This window comes from Bubalus kerabau, chromosome 14, assembly GCF_029407905.1.
Source record: "Bubalus kerabau isolate K-KA32 ecotype Philippines breed swamp buffalo chromosome 14, PCC_UOA_SB_1v2, whole genome shotgun sequence".
Classification (NCBI taxonomy): domain Eukaryota; kingdom Metazoa; phylum Chordata; class Mammalia; order Artiodactyla; family Bovidae; genus Bubalus; species Bubalus kerabau.
The window spans coordinates 28,463,529-28,483,034 of record NC_073637.1 but is presented as its reverse complement, the minus strand read 5'-3'; the positions used below and the strand labels follow the sequence as shown (position 1 = coordinate 28,483,034).

Sequence of the window (19,506 nt, the reverse complement as noted above, 5' to 3'; positions counted from 1 at the left end):
CAGATTACATCTTCAACTTTGTTCTGCAATATAATTGACAGGGAACCAAACTTAGGAGAAATTTAGAAATGTGGATAAAGCTCTTAATGAACCAATATATTAAGAATACATTAACACTAACATATACATAAACATCAAAAGATACCTTCACAGAAATAAATGTAAAGAGCCTGTTTTATTTATCAGAGAGTCAAAGATGGCAAAACCATGAAGTCAGGAGTTTAATTTCGGGCAGGCCGCCCAGATCTCATCACAATGGATATAATGTTCCAGACAACAAAAACCCATCTTTACAGCAGCTCTATAACAAAGACAGGTAGGTCCAGTGCACTTGATATGCAGCTAAAGTTACCCACGCTCAACAACCACGGCTCAGGATCAGAATAAAGGTATTACCTGAACACCTGGGTCTTCATCATCTTCGGGAGGAGGGGATGGTGGGGGCGTTTTGTCCAAGTCTGAATTTTCAGAACCTTCTGTTTTTCCCTTGTTGACCTTTTTCTTCAAAGCACTTGCTTCTGCATCAGGTTTCTTATTACTAGAATTCAAAGTGGATCACTTAGTGTTCACTTTTTCATGAGGCTGTCCACACGCCCCATGCCTCTGTTTCCCACACAAACATCCCCGAAGTATCAATCACCGTGGATAAATCAATGCATGTTGGCCATCGAGAGTTACAGTACTTACTCTCAATTAATTTTTACAGCAAAACCCCATACCCATGACCTTGGCAAATATCTGACCTAATTAAAAAGAAACGGCATGCAAAAACTGCTAATAGTCACACAGAGTACATTTGTTCATCGAGACAATGAACAGTCTCTGCCAATACAGCGAGCCCTGATGAAAAATCAGATTAAGAAGTTGTTTTGCTATCAAGTTTTTAAGGCACCAGACTGTGTTTTTAAAACTTTCAAGGAAAGCTAGAACATAATGATCATTTCTTCGTATCTCCTGCAGACAGCTTTAAATACTCCTAAGTCCTTTTCTTGACCAGTAGTATTCTATGTCCTCTTTTACATCATTCAGCTACATTTTAATCCAAGTTATAATCTTTTAAAATATAACAAAATATATAACAATTTCCTCTTCTACACAGTTTTATTTAATGCTGTGTTCTTAAGTAAATATAAGCTTTATTTTGGTGCTAGGCGTTTTTTTTAAGGTGTCACAATAGCCTGTTTTTCAAAAGCTAGGTCTCCAAAATACAAAAACATAGCAGAGTGACCCCAATAATTCAAGTTCACAATCCATAGCACGTTTCCATCAAAGGTTAACAGGATTTGAATGTTACCAAAGTCAAAAGACAAGAATGAACTGTAAGAAAAAGAAAAAAAGATTTTAAATTTAAGTCTACCATCACGTTTAGAACCTTTATTTGCCATTCTTTTAGAATGCACTCTGAGTGCCACCTTTCACAGCAATTTCCAAACCAGCCTCAAGGTTTCCTAACATTGTTTATTATCATTTATTATCCAACATTTAAAACAATCCAACCTCAGTAACTATTACTTTTTACCATTGCAAACAAAAGATACATTTCAAAAACCTTTAAAAAGTTTGAGCTTGTAAATTCCTAAAAAAAATATGCTGCCAGAATGCATTAAGTAGCATTTTTGTTTCAGTCCCAACTATTACAAAAGGAAAAGAGGCCAGGATACCTACATGCTTTAATTTCAGTAAAGCACATGTCATGTAAAATATTTCAAAAGTATGTGTTAATATAATTGCACACCTAAAAGGGATTTTTGTAACGAATAAATAAGATATTTGATAATACTAAAGTAGTCATTTTCAAATCCTCAGAGCTTGTTTTTTATTTTGTGGTGTTAATATCTTAGCCTAGTAAATAGCCACATAAGGAAAAAACTTACAACGATTCAAGATTATAGCAAACAGCAGTTCGGTTTACAGACTTATTTTTGATTAAAAAAAAAAAAAAGGCAGTGTCCTAAAAACTTTAGGCCCCCGAAAGATCCACAGAAAGCATAATATTTTTTAAATTAAAAAAAAAAAATCCATACAAGAGTTCCTCATCCAACTATCCCAGTGTTTATGCTACCCATGGACAGCAGTCTCCCCTACTATGAGGCTCCATTCCCAGCATTTATTTCCGCTCTAACTGCCACAAATTATACAATACTACAGCTGAACGCTGGGCCCCTTTCCTTTCATCTGCACGCCAAGAGCAATCAGATTACCCTGGTAACCAGCGGTCACATGACCAGCACCTGCTCTTTTGGCTGGATGCCACTGACTAAAGCCATCTGCTTCCCTCAATCAGCTTTCAAACATTCTCAACACCTGCGCTGCAGTGTTTTGTGGTTTCTTTTATCAAATCAGTGCAAAACTGCTTCCAAAACTTTACATATTTCTCAAATTTGTTTAATCAGAGGTAGGCCTGTCACAGAGTTGAACAGCTGCCAGGTAAAGCAAGTTGGCGGCTTGTCCTCTGCCCGTGCCCTCTCCACCCTGGAGCGCAGGACACCATTTGATTTAGTGGGGTTACTGCACCCAGGGTGAACCATCCTCCAGGAGAGAAAGGCTCGCTGTCCCGGAGCCTGCTGGAGCCCAGGTCTGAGGAGATGTCAATCTGCCGAAGAAGAGACGTGCGCATGCTTTTCCATCTGTCCTTGGCTGGGGACGCGCCCCATGGAAGCTCTGAGACCACCCGAGGTCGGACAGGACCCCTCCAAGTGCACGGACAGAACGCCGGCAGCCCAGGGAAGTGCCCACCCCAGCTCCAATGACTGAAGGATTTCTAATCTCAGTAGATCCTGTGTTGTTCATACTGCTCAGAGGCAGCTAAGCGTTTCCTTGCTAACATCTTCTCATGACATCAACATATAAACCAGGAACACATGAAGAAGTCAAATGCTACAAAGTCTTCATGTCACCCCAACACACGACAATCAAGGACCAGAGAGAGTTATTTACATCAGATTGCCTTTGCCACTATTTTGCAGTAAGCTCACTTGGACTTTCAACTGTTACATTAAAACTGCTTTGCCCCCAAAAAAACAGAATCAGAATTTTTTTTTTCCCCCAGCCAATGAGGGTAATCAGAGCACTGATTTCAGACAGCCCTCAGTTCACGTTCCAACTTTGTCACTGCTAACCTGTCTGTGATCCTGGATACATCTTTAAATTTCCCTATGTCTTTCCCTGAGCTTCAGTTTACTCATCTACGAAATGAGGTTACTAATTACACCCTGCTCCAAGACTTGATCTTTCCAGTGCCTGGCACCCACGGCTGGGAACTGTTCTCTGACTGTGGCAGAATAACCAGCGGACACTTAAGGACAAGACACAACACATTGTGACCGCTTCATCTAAGCCACTCGAAGAGAAGGGACATCCCGTATCAACAGAGCTCAACACCAGCTCAAAAGACAAACGAGCAGCCCAGCAGCCACTGCTTTAGTGTAGACACATATCACATCCCACCGTGACTGGCACAACACCCAGACTGCGGGAAAAAGGACACAAATCCCAGGGCCACAGCCGGGACTCAGATGTGTGAGGTTCAAAACTGATCTTTTGTGATGTCAAAACCAAAACATACACATTCCTCTTCCAAGTTATAATCCAGAGAGTTTGAGCACATGGAGAGGGCAGCTCTTCCGGGAATGGTATTAACAAGGACGCTACACCCCTTGACCAGACACTATGAGGTGGGGGAAGAGACCCCTGGGCTACTTGGCGCAGATCTATAACCTCTCGGCGCCTCCAACAGCTGCAGTGCTGGCCTTGGCCGGGCGCCCCATCAGCAAGGATGGCGAGGAAGACTGGGCTGCATGGGGTCCCCCCGAGTGGCCTCCATGGAGAAGCCACATCTGTCCTCAGGCCTAGCCTAGACCGGCTCTGCCCACCTCCTTCCCCGAGCTCTGAGCTGTGGTCATGCCACCTGAACAATACCTGCAAACCCATCCTCCGGGCACCACCAGGGCAGCTGGCTCACAGGCAAACCTGACCGAGTTGTTCTGCTGAAGTGCAGTCCCACGTGTGTTGACGTCTGCGATTCTGCACGCAGCTTTTACAGCTGGCGACGTCAACTTTCTTTTTCTGCACTTTCCCACATCCTAAACCCCCATCCTCCACCCTATGGATACACAGAAGCACTTTTGAAATCATACACATGTCTCCTCAACCTCCACTGCCCCTCGCTTACTCATCCACAAGGCTCAGGTGGACATCACTCACTCAGAGAACCATTTTCTGGCCACCAAAGTCTGGATTAGTCAGATCGCACACCCTCTACATGCCACACGACATATCCCACACACAAGGGATATTTAAAACACAACCCTGGGGGCTAACATGACTGCAATGCAGTGAAACCGAGGCACTGTGTGTGTATGTTTTTCTCCAAATATCCTGTAATCTCGAGAAGGAACTGTGTCTTATTTATCTCTGTACTCCTCATGTCTGGTCAGGTGAGGTTAGCTGAGTGATTTAAGGGAAAACAACAAACAACTACACAGTCCGGACTATTTGCAGCTCAAGCTCTCTGGTTGCTAACGCATTTACAATAACCCCACATAGATTCTATCTTTACGAAGCTCAGTAAAGAGAGGCTAAAGTACTACCCAAATAGAGTGAAACCTAGCAATGCCTCAAACCCTGTACATCTTTATATTTCCCCTCTGTACTCACAAAAGTTCTTTCATTTCCTGATCCTCATCGCCCATCATTACTGGTGTGGCCAAGATGTAGGGCCGCCCCTTTGTGAAGCTGGGCGGGCCCCTGTATTCTTGGAAAGGGGACTTCTTTCTGGGGATGCTGCTGGCGGTTGGCAGGGCCACTGTCCCTCCACTGGCTTTACTCACATGTCACGTTTCACCATGAGAGGCAGGTCATGGCGGTGGGCAAAAGGAAGTGCTCAGGGTCGATGGCTGAGTGACACTTTGGTCACTTTGACAGACTGAGCTCTAAAGTTCTGTTCCCCGCCCCATGTGATCAAAGCCTGTACCACCCTGATGAGAACTCCGAGAAACAAGTGGTGGGTTCAGAGAGGAGGGATTTACAAAAGAGGATCAGCCCCTCAGAAGGATGGTATTCAGCATGTGGCTGTAAGAGTTCACAGCCATGGGCCAAGGGATGGTCCCTGGAAAGGGGCTGGACACATAAATCCCAGCTTGGATCAGCACATGAACAATGAAGATTGTCTTTGGTGAGAAACAGTACAGGTTTTTTAAACAAGGCTTTTATGCAAAGGACCAGGACTTATAGGAAAGCCAGCTAGCTGCCCTGGTTTGTTACAGAGTGTAAACATCGATTAACATTAGCCTAAGGATCTAAGTCTTCCAAGGAAAGAAAGTTTGAAAAGGAACAATATTGTGGAACCAAATGGGATCAGAGGAAGAGAGTCAGCTAGTGAAGCGGCTGAACAGCAGCAGGGATTCACCACACAGACCCTCAGACAGGACACGCTGGCAAAGGTTCTCCTCACACTGGGAAAAATCAACCGTGAGGTTTGTGAACGTTAAATAGGCCTGTTTTCAGCAAATCAAGCCGAAGTGTCACACTACTACTGTCTTTTAGGAGAACAAAGAGTATTGAAACATATCCTGATATTTTACAGACTCAAAAGGCTTTTCCATAAGAAACCGAATGTCATAGATGAGAAGTGAGCAATGTTCGTGGCACAGGAAGTGTGTGACTTGTCACGATTCAGAAAGATCACATGTGATACAATCCCTGAGCCACTGGGGTTGCAGGCTCAAGGCTGCTGGGAGGAAAGTGTCTGGCCTCTCAGCTTCACGTTTTCCTCTGAGTTTTTAAACAATAAAAAAGAAAATTAAAAGATAAAGAGGAAAACTAAAAAAAGCAAGATAAAGGACTGAAAGTTCAAAAGGATCAATGAGGGCAACATAAAATGTGATGTATCATGAAGTAAGGCCAACTCAATAAAATAAACATGCTAAAGTCCTAAGACATTTAAAATTTTTTAATTTAATAGCTAAACTGGGATGTGATAAAAATGCAAGTGACAGAATAAATTAATGAGGTTAAGCGTGAAGACAAATTCTGCACAACAGACAAGAAAACCATACATCACCACTTTCATAAGAAGGCAATCAGGGTTCCCTGGACCAAGGGCTCAGTGGCGGTCAGCAGCCAGTCCAAATGCTTGAGACCCCCCACAAGGAGAGTACCAGGGTGGGATGGGAGGACTGGAGCAAGGACCCCTTTGCCCACAACCTCCCAGCAATCGGCCCTCAGGTGCTGAGCCACCCCTGACTACTCCTCAATGCCACCCACAAATTCTTCATCCCATGCTCCTGTTTGAAAAAGAGAAAGTTAGGAGAGCTGAGACGTGAACGAGAGAGGGAATTAGAAAAAGGAATTCTGTTTTACTTCTGAACAACAAACTTCAATGACAATCATAAACTTTTTAAGTTATTGATTACTTATTATTAACTTATTACTTTAAGTAGCTTTTAGAGCATCAACTACCCCCGAAGTACCTTAACTGTGCTAAATTTCCAGATAGGGAATAGCAAAGAAGTATGGGAAAGATACAGAAACCTAACCTGCTTTCATTTAAAATGTCTATTTCAGACTCAATACCACTCACCCTCATATCTTACTGTCAAACTGTAACAGTCAAAGCAGATACACGCTCAGCCTAGTAAGCAGCCCTCCCAGGACCCGCCTGGCTCCAGAGCCCAGGTTCTGGGGAAAACCTCTCCTGGTGAATATCTTCTGTTACTTGGACTCATCCCTGGGCAGGTTCCAATAGCATCAGAACTCTGCCCTAAGGAGGGGCTTCCCTGGTGGCTCAGATGGTTAAGAATCTGCCTGCAATGCAGGAGACCCGTCCTGGGTCAGGAAGACCCCCTGAAGAAGGCAACAGCTACCCACTCCAGTATTCTTACCTGGAGAATCCCATGGACTGAGAAGCCTGGTAGGCTATAGTCCATGGGGTTGCAAAGAGTTGGACACAACTGAGTAACTAACACTGCACTGTCCTGAGGAGAGCTCCAGCTGACCATTTTATAAAGAAGAATGTTGAAAAAAAAAAAAAAAGAAATGAAACAGAAAGTACAGCACAAAGTCCTCCTGAAAGAGCTAAATCCATTTTTAATGTTGAATAGATTCTAGGTGTTGGGGTGGGGGGGGACATCATGCAGTCACAAATTACCACCAAAAGACTAAAGGCTATTGAGTTTTATGGACTGAATCAATAAGGGCTTCCCTGGTGGCTCAGTCAGTAAAGAGACTGCCAGCAAGGCAGAAGACCTAGGTTCGATCCCTGGGTCAGCAATATCCCCTGGAGAAGGAAATGGCAACCCACTCCAGTATTCTTGCCTGGTAATAATCCCACGGACAGAAGAGCCTGGTGGGCTATATAATCCATGGGGTTGCAAAGAGTCAGACACAACTGAGGGACTAAGCCACCATCAGAAGTAAGACGGAAGCAAAGTCTAGTAAGCTAACGTGTCATCGGATCCCAGAAGCTCAGCAAACATCAGCATCAGCCTGTGGCTCTGCCTGACACTGAGACACAGCAGAAAGGATTGGGCACACCACCCATCATACAACAAGGGCAGAAAGCAGGCCTTTCACTGCCCTTCTACCATGGGATATTCTTCCAAGAGCCAAACAGCAGGGCCGATATTTGGCACCTTGTGCCAAGTCCTAAGATGCTTGTCTGTTTCATGAGCAGCATTACCACGACCAGGACGGGGACAGTGTGGGTGGTGGTAGCAGCCAGAGCCCAACTCCCCAGATTCAAGAGTATCTTCTCTGATGCGCCAGGGTGGCTAAAGTCAACCCGGGAAATGGGCAGCCCACTCTCGATGTAACTGGGTGACTTCCAGAGGTGGAGAATTAGGCTCAGTAAATTTAAGGCCCATGAGGAAAAAAAAATAAATCTCACCACCCACCCAGACAGGAGAGGCAGAACTCCCACAACATTACACTGTTCCTACAGGAATCAGGGTACACATAAAATTAGTCATCTAATGGAAGTTCAAGGGTGTTGTTTTTCTAAAATTAAAAGACAGAGAGTGAGAGACAGAGAAAGCAGTGTCTTTTTTCTTAATCCTGTACCCTCCAGCTCCCTATTCAACACTGAGAACTCAGTCACATGGGCATCTATGGGGAGGAGAGCTGATGCAAGGACTGGCCTCTCACGTGCCTGATGCTCTCACAGTGGCCGTTGGGCAGAAAACAACTAGCAGGGACAGCTTTACATATCACGTGACAGGTTCTGCATTAGTACAAAACTTCATACTTCTCAAGAACGTTTTCGTAACCATAGAAATCTTTTAACAATAATTTTGGCGCTAGTGGTAAAGAACCCGCCTGCCAATGCAGGAGACTTAAGAGATACCAAGTTTGATCCCTGGGTTGGAAAGAGTTTCTGGAGGAGGAAAAGGCAACACACTCCAGAATTTCTGCCTGGAGAATCCCCACGGACAGAGGAGCCTGGAGGGCTACAGTCCATGGGGTCGCAAAGAGTCTGACACGACTGAAGCGACTTAGCATGCATGCGTGATTCCTCCTGCTCCTCATCTTCCAACTCCGACGTCACCACCATGTCTCCTATGCTCCACCCTAAAACCCCACTTAGAAAAGACTTCAAAGGAATGCGTCTCCAGGAAAACCACCCTTCACACCCATCCCTCTGCCTTCTAGGGCCTCCTCACCTCTCCTCTGATGGGTGCAGTGGGACCTACTTCACCTCCCCCACACAGACCACAATGTCAGCAGGCCTCCACTCTGAATTCCGCTGCAGCTCGCTGGACAGTCAGGGCCAAACCCCCAGCAAGCCCAGTGTGGTCCATGCCTGCACTTAGCTCAGAGCATGAGTCAGCGGAACTTCTGTTAAGGGTCAGTGTTGCAGGGCCTCCCCTGTCCCCAGGAAGTGTAAACGGACTGAGGTACTGTCAGACGTCCGTCTGTACTAAAAAGCAGCTGACCGCTCTCCCTCCCTGCTTGTCTTCATTTAAGATAAACCAGAAGGGGGAAATGTCCTAATGTGGCCTGTCACTGGCACAGGAAAGGCTCCCAGGTGGTTCTACTGAAGGAAAGAAGGATTTGGGATTAAGGAGACCCCATGGACATGTTTGCTCTCTTCTCACTTCTGAGTCCTTTTGGCTTCCCAGGAAGCCTTAATGGTAAGGAACTTGCCTGCCAATGCAGGAGACATGAGATATGGGTTTGATATCTGGGTCGGGAAGATCCCCTGGAGGAGGAAATGGCAACCCATTCCAGTATTCTTGTCTGGAGAATCCCATGGACAGAGGAGCCTGGCCGGCTACAGTCCATGGGGTTGCAAAGAGTCGGGCATGACTGAGCGACTGAGCACATACATGGCCCGTTTATCAAAGAGAAGACAATCTTTGAGATCAGCAGGTAAGGGGGTACCTGGCTACACCCCTGGCCCAGAGCTTGGATGTACTGACCAGGAGCAGACAGTGCAGGCCCGTGGGCAGGCAAATGGCATGATGTTCATGAGAAGTTCTCAATCCTCACCAACACCGAAAGGGCTCAACAGTCCCTTTGTGACCACATGCTAGAGAAACCTGTACCCACTTGAGGCACAGCATCTAAAACACCTAATTCCATCTGTACAACTATTCAGTGTCTTAGGTCAAAACCAAGTCACAGCATGTGAGTAGAAGAACAAATAAATAGAAGAAGAAGAGCCGCTGGCTTAATTCAGTTTATCTGATGGGGAGATACCTATTGAGGAGATCTGTACTTATTAGTAAAATGAGTTTAATTGTTTGTTTTTGTGTGCGAGTAATTTTACATGTTTAAGAGCACACTATAAAATATGTATTAGTTGGTTGAAATACACCACCATTGGGCTTGCTGACTGAATGACTGAATAAAAGTATTTCTCAGGTAAATGCGGCTACTCTCTAGGATCATAATTGAGAAGACAGTATCTTAAAAACTACAGTTGTTAGAAGAAAGTCACAACATAAATTTTAATCAAAGTGTGGTATGCAAAAAAATACACTTTACCTGTTTACTTAATATACCTTTCTAAAACAAGAACAGTATGGTTGCTTTCCACTTTAAAATATCTTCACTCTTAATTGAGAAGTAGCATTTTTAGCTTCCTACTAACTTTAATACTTGGTGGCGGAGTGAGGGGGAGCGGGGGCAAGGAGTCAGATGAATTCCTAGAAACTGCACCAGAAGTGAATCTCCATGGCTTCTTTGAACTGAAGCTTCAACAGTCAAGTCACACCCTTTGGCCAAGTTCCCTTCTTTATGTACATTCAAAGAATCTTTATATAGCTAAATGCACCACTAAATCCTTCAAAGTCATTCAAAGGAAGCACTTCCTCCAAATTCTTTCATTGCACAAGGCCCAGGCACACACAACAGAAAACGCATTGAAGGGAAGGCCACAAATCCTCCAATTTCAGCTCCGTGACCCCTTCCGTATGCAAAAAAGTATCCTTTCCAAGCCACAAATGTCTTAGCCCTTATTTTCAATATTAACTGACAACATTAGAAGGCTATAAAGACACCTGGAGAGCTCACAGGAAAAACATGTGAAAAAATATATATTTAAGGTAAAATGGAAAGGGGGAAAAAAGATATAGCTCTAATTAGAAAAGAGGAATATGGCCCGTACTTTTTTTTTTCCTATCATTAAGATATTAAGTGACTCTTTCTGAAATGCTGAAACCTTTTTCTGTTTCACTACCGTTCTATTATGCAGGGTTTCCCTGGTGACTCAGCAGTAAAAGAATGTGCCTGCAATGCAGGAGATGCAGTTTCGATCCCTGGGTCGGGAAGATCCCCTGGAGAAGGAAGTGACAACCCATTCCAGTATTTTGCCTGGGAAATCTCATGAATAGAGGAGCCCAACGGGCTAAATTCCATGAGGTTGCAAAGAGTCAGACATGATGACCAAATCACCACCACCACCACTGTATGTAACAGCTTCTGGACAGTTGTTCTAGGTTCTCCTGCATAGGCAAGACAGATTCAATCATACGTTGTTGCCAAAAGGGCCAGTTTGCTGGGAATGGCCACAAATTTAAACCTCAACAGACTCAAAGGAACGAAGTGGGATGATAGGTTGAGAGAATGAAGCCGTGGAAGCACACAGGAAAACTGCTCCCACTGAAGACAACCATCCTTTCTCATGTGCTATGTTAGCACAAGTGTGTCAAGGACGCAAAGCCAGTTCTCTGCTGCCTGGACACAGTGCAGCCACTAACGGTCTCTGCTGTCACCAGACGCTCAGAGCATGAGTTTGTTACCAGAAATCCTGCGAGTGACCCAGTAGAGAGGGCCAAACAGGAGAGATGTGAGCAGTTCTACAGTAACTGTTTCCTTCCATTTCTGTTTATCCCTTCTGTTCCAGCCCTCTGTAGGAGAATTATTTTCTGTATAAACAAATTCATCAAGTTAACTTATTCAAGGATGGAAATAACTGGTATCACATAACGTTCTGCAAAACAAAATTGCCACTGCTGTATTCCAGGGCTTACAGCAACCTGCTCCAGCAATTCAACCCCAGCACTGACATAACCCAAACCTCCCATTACCTTCATCACTGCATATTCAATTTACGTAATTATTCTGCTATGCTATTCAGAATTTACATGCAGTTGTGTGCAATCTGCTTATCCTTGCTTGGGGGACACTTTTTCCTTCCTAGCCTTAAACGAGACCACAACTCGAGTGTGTCTGTTCACCTGACCAGCAGAAACACTGCAGCTCAGCAAAACAATGGGTTGGCTTGTTAAGTAAGCCAATGACAATCTCTGTTCGGTTACCATATTCTCAGACAGCCACGCTCATCAGACCATCAACAACAGGAAAACCTCTCTCAGGCACATCCTCACCACACTTCATCCTAAGTCGGCAAGTGGCCGGTTAAGAAGTCAAGTCACTGGGACCAGCAAAGGCACCACCGACGATCTTGGTGGCCCTCCTGGTGGCTGCCCATATCTCCAGGGCATGCCCCCTCCCCACTGGCATTCTCCAGACACTACAGAAGGGCCCCCCCCCATCAGTTACTGTCACACCACTTGGGGGAGAACAATTGTCACCTAGGGCAGCCATTGACAGAGACTACTAGTCACAAGAAGAAAAAAAAAAATACTAAGCTTTCTTCTTGGGAGAAGATAATCACACACCTTCCTCCTCTTGAAAGCATGTGATTCTAGGGCACGGCTGCCATTCCGTCTCAACCATGCTGACCGCTCCCCACACACGGACACACACATCAGGCTGGGTGGCCAAGGCCACAAATGAGCATCATCGAAGGGTCTTCTGAGGATAAAGGCAGAGTCTGTACCTGCACCAAGGAGGTGGGGGAGGGGCCTGGAAAGACTGAATTTGATGCTCCAAGCTCCTAACGGTTGTTTATGGCAACTAGGGATATTTCAACAAGTTTCACTGTTAAAACAGGATAATTTAGTACCTTCCCCAACCTTGGAGAAGGAAACAGCAACCCACTTCAATAATCTTGCCTGAAACATCCCATGGACAGAGAAGCCTGGCAGGCTACAGTCCACGGGTTCGCAAGAGTAGGACATGACTTAGCAACTAAACATTGTATCCTACACGGCCTAAGGATGTGCTAAAGTCCATTTTTAAAGACAGGGTCCGTCTGAGGTAGACTGAGAGCTTCAAAGAATACAGCTGGGAATTGATGACCAGTATCCAAGATACAGTGGGGTTTTTACATCAATTATTACCATTAGGTAATAAACTCAAAACACTAAGATAAAAATTGAAGACATATATTTTGAGGCTAGTTTTGGTGATATATTTTCTGAATTCCAGAAAACTTCTTGAGACCATACACTTTTTCACATTTTAAGTTTAAAAAAAAAAAAAAAATCATTCTTTTTAGATTTTGCAGAAATAAAGCACATGCCTCTTCCTACCAAAAGCACAACACTCAGATTTAAGCAACTGTGTATCTTTAAAACCTCTTTCATAAATCAGACCGAAATTCTAACAGCATCCTCTTGGCTCACATCCCTGTCTTAACACAGTATCTGCAAATAGTAAGCCCCCAATAAAATATTTCTTAAGTAAATGAAAACGAAACTTATAATGGATTGTGAGTTTAGAAGAGTGTTCGTATGGAGAAAAAAAATAAAGGCTTTCAATTAAGAAACTGTTACCGAGGCATCAAAGAATGCTCATAAGTAAATGCAAACATCAAGTTACCTATTAGACCCGATTATTGAATATATGGTTCTCCGTATCTACAAGGAAGTGGTCCCAGGATCCCAGCATATACCAGAATCCAAGAATATTCAAGTCCCTTGTGGAGGGCCAACTGTAACTCAGTTATTTGGGCACCATATAAAGTACTGACAACAAAAGGTTTTCTTTTAATTACTATGATTCAAATTTTCAAAACACTACAGAATAATGCATTGGGTTGTTTAGATATTTTCAGCGGGAAGTTGAAAATCGCAGTCTGTCCTTCCGCTTTGCAGCATCTCTCCAGCCACAGAAACCACACCCTCTTTGTGTACCTGCTCTTGATACACAGGATCCCCCACAAGCCCAAGGCCACCTGGCCCGCAAGCTCGCAATGAGGGGATCCAGCGCTATCAACCTCAGGGCTGACTACGCACGCGCGCCACACACGTGCACATTCACACATGGGGGGTTATGGGGGGTGCATGTTTTCTACACGAGTTTTACAAACAGGTTCGGAGTAACCAAGTCTGACCATACTTCCATCTGGAAACTATATTTTATAACATGAGCCATATTCTGAAAAATAGATTCAGATGTTTGGAACTGGTTCAGAACAGTTGTAAGAAATGTTCAGTACAAATGAAAAAAATTAGTCTTCAATGTCTTTTCCTCTCAGTTTTTCTTACTGAATAAATATGCCTCCTGGGGGGTCAGAGAGTCGGTGGGGGAAGTACGGAGGGGAAGGAGGGCATGTAGGAGGCTTTTCCCCTAGAACCTAAACTACATGGTCTTATCCAAGGCATATCTAATGGGTAACTGCTCTTTGATTTGTCCCACGTCACCCGCTAGGATCTCCACCCTGCCCCTGGAAGGCTCACTCTGCCTGCCAAATGGGGAGAATTAATTCTCCTGTTTCAACTTCTGGGAAGCAGGACTGAAAAGCCTGCTGAAATATAGTGACTCGCCTGGCTTCTATAATCCTTCTTACCCGGTTTGGCATTGTCGCTGAAAATGAGGTTGGTGGTCTAAGCTTACAAACAATTATGCTGGTAACCTGGTTCTATTTGTTAAACGCCAGGTTTTCACAAAAATATAAGACAGTGATTTTAAATAAGAAACTATTCTTCACCCAGCAACATTTCTAAAAATCTACCACCCAAATCAACAACTCATAATAATGGGAGTCCTAAATTTTACAATGCGTTAACACCTTCACTTGCTAGTTTGGGTGCGAGAGAAAGAAGCTTAACAGTGAGGACAAAAATCAGAGTGACCCCCACCCTTGAGCTGCCCCTCTCCCCCCCATTCCATAGGTTGTAACTGTTTGGTGCTTGTGTCTCGACTGTTTGGTGGCGGGTGTTTCTGACCGCAGCCTACCTTGACTTTTTGCTGGATTTGGGTTTTGGCGTGGCAGTTTTTACTTTCTTTTCCTTTGGCTCTTTGGGAATCTTAGGGGCTTTCGGGGTCTTGGGTTCCTTGGGCTCTTTTTTCTCCTTGGGTTCTTTCGGTTCCTTGGGATCTTTTTTTGCCTTCGGCCTTTTCTTTTTCTTTTTCTCTTCTTGGGACCCGTCTAGTGAGTTCCTGTTTAGTTCTTGGTTATCAACCCCACCAGGGAAGTCATCTTTACCAAAGTTTTTACTGGGATCCTCTGCAACAATGTGGTTGTTCTTCTTTTTCTTCTTCTTTTGCTGTGGCTGCTGTTCTATCGACGGCAGGTAATCATCACTCTTCACTAGCTGAGCGTTCGGTCCACTAACCTGAGTCATATCCGGCACTGGTTTCTCTAGAAAGGGCTCCGATGGAGAATGCTAAGAGACACAAATAGGAATTGAAATTAGTTTATCATTCTTCGTAGTTTAGAAAGGAACTGAAAGTTAGTACTGATAGTTCTCAAACTTACTCTACACTCAAGGTAGCAAACTTCACCCACTATACAGTTGTGAAACTTATCATTTTGTCTCATCCAAAAAAATAGATTTCTTCAACAGGAAAGCTTTTAAATGAATACAGTTAAAGAGAGCAACTTAGTAATACAGTTAAAAAAAAAATTCTGTTCAGGAGAAAGAAAATTTCTCATTCAATTTAAAGACATTTTCCATGTCCTTAGCACCTGTGTAGGAACTGATTAAGGATGAAAAAGCAGCAAAAGCTAAGCCACAAAGATGGAATTCAAGTGGAATTTTCCCCATGCAGGAACGGGAAATTAAAGATGGATAATCAAGTCACTTTTAAAAACAGCAGGCAAACTGAGCACTGTAAGAATCAGATACTGTGAAAGTTTGAAGTCCGAGTATAAACACACAAATCTTATACAGTACAAGTCATTTCTAATTTAAATGACACTCAAATGTCAAATTAAAAGCATATATGCCAGCCTATATGCAGACAGGGCTTCCCTCATAGTTCAGTTGGTAAAGAATCTGCCTTTGCAGGAGACCCAGGTTCGATTCCTGGTTTGGGAAGATCCCCTGGAGAAGGAAATGGCAACTCACTCCAGTATTCTTGCTTGGAGAAACCCATGGACAGAGGAACCTGGCAGGCTACAGTCTATAAGGTCTCAAGAGTCGAACACAACTGAGCAACTAAGCACACACATATCAGCTTAATGACTTTGGGTTGGTTAGGTTTCTGGTACTGATAGGCAAGGCAGATAATGTTTTTATTAAGTTATTAAAGCTTTACATTTCCAAATCTCACACAGAGGAAGGGAGGGAAGAAGGGAGGCAGAGGCAGAGAGAAAGAGAAAGAGATCCCTCCCAAACAGTCAATCTGACATGACTTGCAGATTTTTGACATCCACTAGGACCGTACCCGGAAAAGGCGATGGCACCCCACTCCAGTACTCTTGCCTGGAAAACCCCATGGACGGAAGAGCCTGGTGGGCTGCAGTCCATGGGGTCTCGAAGAGTCCGACATGACTGAGTGACTTCACTTTCACTTTTCACTTTCACGCATTGGAGAAGGAAATGGCAATGCTCTCCAGTGTTCTTGCCTGGAGAATCCCAGGGACGGCGGAGCCTGGTGGGCTGCCGTCTATGGGTTCGCGCAGAGTCAGACACGACTGACCCGACTTAGCAGCAGCAGCAGCAGCAGGACCATATCCAGAGATGGTCTTAAATATGGTGGAGAATACAAACACCTGGGACAGGATGCTGACAACAGGGATAGAGGACAACCTGTCTCCACTGTAAACTATGACATCTAATGCGCCTTTACATTTCAACGCAATCCTTGAAAATGTTGCATCTGCAAGCATCATTCATTTTCTGCCTTTTTCATATGCTTCTCCAGACACTGGATAGTAACTATAATATAAAGAGCAACAGTAGTAACAGCCACAAGTGTGCACAGAAAACTCCTACCACATGGTGGGCCTGTGCTAGGTAAGCACTTTAGTCTGGGACACCGTTCAATCCCTGCGCTAGCCTGGAGAGCTCTCTGTGGACACAGAAGCACTCATGTGATGCATGTGTCCAAGAGCGACAGAGGCAAGTGACAGAACTGGAGCCTGTGCCCGCCCACACGATCCCCAAGAGAGGAGCCGCCAGAGAGGCCAGGTCTGCAGAGGATGTGAGAGGACCCCAAGAGAGGAGCCGCCAGAGAGGCCAGGTCTGCAGAGGATGTAAGAGGAACTCAGACTGCAATTCAGATTCCAATACAACCAAAATGTGATCATTTACCCCTGTTTTTCAGAAAAGAAGTAGAATTTGAGGAGGCCGGGTGGCTACCCGAGGCCACAAGGGTAGGGGGCTCAAGGTGTCATCTGAACCTAGGTTTCCTACTAATCCAGTGCTCTTCTGCCTGGCTCCTGAAACCTCACTCAGAGGCATCCTCCTCATAGAAAAGGTACTGCAAGCTTCACTTTCTTTCCAGTGTTCAGTGACCCTCCAAAAATTCAAAGAAAAGAAACCACTGCCAGGAAAGAAACTGGTTGTTCTGTTCCCACTCAAAGCTACTACAGTTACTGGAGGAGCCTACATTCAGTTCTGCAGCTGCGCTGGTATAAGAGAAAGAGCCAGGGTTAGAGTTGTGAGATGAGAGAGAACATTCTAATCCGAACCCTGCCATGAGGTATATTATCTGGGGGGAATCATGCCACTTTTTCTTCCTCGGCAAAAGGAAGCATTTACCCCAAAGTCTCTTCCAACATTCTACGATACTAGAAAATCTTCAAATACATATTGCCGTTTCTTGGTCAGAGCTGAGAGGGGAAGACCCTGAAGGACAGAGGGGAAGACCCTGAAGGAGAGAGGGGAAGACCCTGAAGGAGAGTGGGGAAACCCTGAAGGAGAGAGGGGAAGACCCTGAAGGATGCACAGGAGGAGAGTGGAGCCAGGGCAGAAGAGTGGGGATGCACGCAGCTGCAGGGCACGCCCAGTGGTGACAAAATGAGCACGTCCTGGGAAACATTACCCACCTGCCCTAACAAACAAATGTTTTCAGCAAACACCAACCGAGGACCTAACCAAACGGTCAATGGCTGACATTCGCAGCAACACGGATGAACCTTGAGATCATCATACTGAGTGAAGTAAGTCAGACAGAGGAGAAATATTGTATGACATCCCTTATATGCAGGATCTAAAAAGAAATTATACAAATGAACTTATTTACAAAACACAAGAGAGACTCACAGACTTAGAGAATAAACTTACAGTTGATGGGGAGAAGAATGGGGAGAAGGAATAGTTCGGGAGTTTGGGGTGAAGATGTACACACTGTTATATTTAAAATGGTTAGCCAACAAGGACTTACTATTTAGCGCAGGGAACTCTGCTCAATGCTATGTGGCAGCCTGGATGGGACGGGAGTTTGGGAGAGAATGGTATGTATGGCTGAGTCCCTTTGTTATTCACCTGAAACTCACAACATTGTTTGTTTATCACCTATACCCCAATACAAAATTAAAAGTTTTTTTTTTTAATTTTATTATCTGAGAATTAATGGGATCTGATTCAACAGTTTTACCATATCTAAGTTGCTGGAGTAGAACTAATTGTTAAATATTATTTCCTCGTGTAAATACAATGGAAAAAGCCAGATCTTTTCATAAGACACATGGAGATCAAACTTATTTGGGACAAGCTGTTTGTCAGGAAATGGAAGACAAGGCATTTCCTGGAAGGGGAAGGAAAGAGGAAAGTCTCTGAGTAAACGGTGCTTACAGCTTAGAATGGTGAATTAATTCCAGGTATGTATACCATTTCCTAATCTGCATGGCATTAACTCAGGTAACCAGATGCCAGCTTCTGATGAGAGATACCTGTTCCACGGATGCGAGTCAGAAAAAGCATATAACACATAATACCAGAAGTCGGAAAATTCATCTGCACTTTAGCATACAAATCATTTTGGATGCTCCCTTCAGTAACAAATGAAGCCATATATTAGTATCCCTTAAAAATTTAATCTTCTGTAAGAAGAGGTAGGGGGGAATGTAAAGACCAAATACAAAAAAGATATGAAGGCTGTTTGATAGGCAGCAGAATTTTGTTTGAACACTGCTTGAAGTCGGGTGGGAAAGGTGCTCGGAAATATTATAGTGTTTACCAGACCTACATCTCCTTAAATCTTTTAGAGAAAAGCTGTTTTTGTAAACATTTAACAAAGAACAGATGGCCTGCCTTAATCATGCAGGGGAAAAAACCTGGAGCTCAGAGTAATACCCTGACAAAGTCTCCCAGGTCCAGCCCCCTCACCGCCCCGCCCCCCCAACCCAAACGCATGGTACAGTCTTCTCTAATGCTATTTAATTTTACAGCAGACATTTTCCCATCATTTCCCACTGCCTGACAGGTAATCAATGCCATTAACATCTGATATCACCATATAGGGCATTCCTAAAACCTCTCATTTATTAGGGCAAATGCAGAGAATGTTAGATACCAAAGGTATTTTGAAATACACCCTTTAGGACTTCCTGCTTGACGCATTTAGGACTTCCTGCTTGATGCATTTTCTATCATAGTTCCATGTGCCTGTTGGAGAATTATGGAACTTGTAAGGACTGTGCCATGCACTTTCGGAACTGAAACAGAGTGACTGATATTTGAACAATAAATAAAAATCATCCAAGGTGTGTGCTATCCAAAAAAATTACCATAAACTAAAGATGATCATTTTTATCAACTCTATGTTTCATAAATATATAAATTAGGCAAACACATTAACAAGTTTCCTCATGTAAAACAGCTGAACAGACTGTAAATTTAACCAAAGAAGAGATGGGTGAGGGAGGCAAGGCCAACCCCTCTGTTACCTTTAAGCAAAGGTGGCCCCAAAGGCTTAGGAACCTTCAACAGAATGTTAAAAAAATGCACAAGGGACTTCCCTGTCGGTACAGTGGTTAAGATTCTG

The 19,506-nt window shown here is 44.1% G+C and overlaps 1 protein-coding gene across 3 annotated transcripts in view; it reads right to left on the bottom strand.

Moving 5' to 3' along the window:
- The window catches only part of CHD7 (chromodomain helicase DNA binding protein 7), a 190,595-nt gene that overhangs the window by 71,650 nt on the left and 99,439 nt on the right, over positions 1 to 19,506 (bottom strand). For all 3 annotated transcript variants that reach the window (XM_055546063.1, XM_055546064.1, XM_055546065.1), the window contains exons 3-4: positions 14,527 to 14,957; positions 397 to 538 (exon numbers count right to left, since the gene is read on the bottom strand). In XM_055546063.1, coding sequence (XP_055402038.1) covers positions 397 to 538; positions 14,527 to 14,957 — 573 coding nt within the window. The remainder of the gene's footprint in view (positions 1 to 396; positions 539 to 14,526; positions 14,958 to 19,506) is intronic.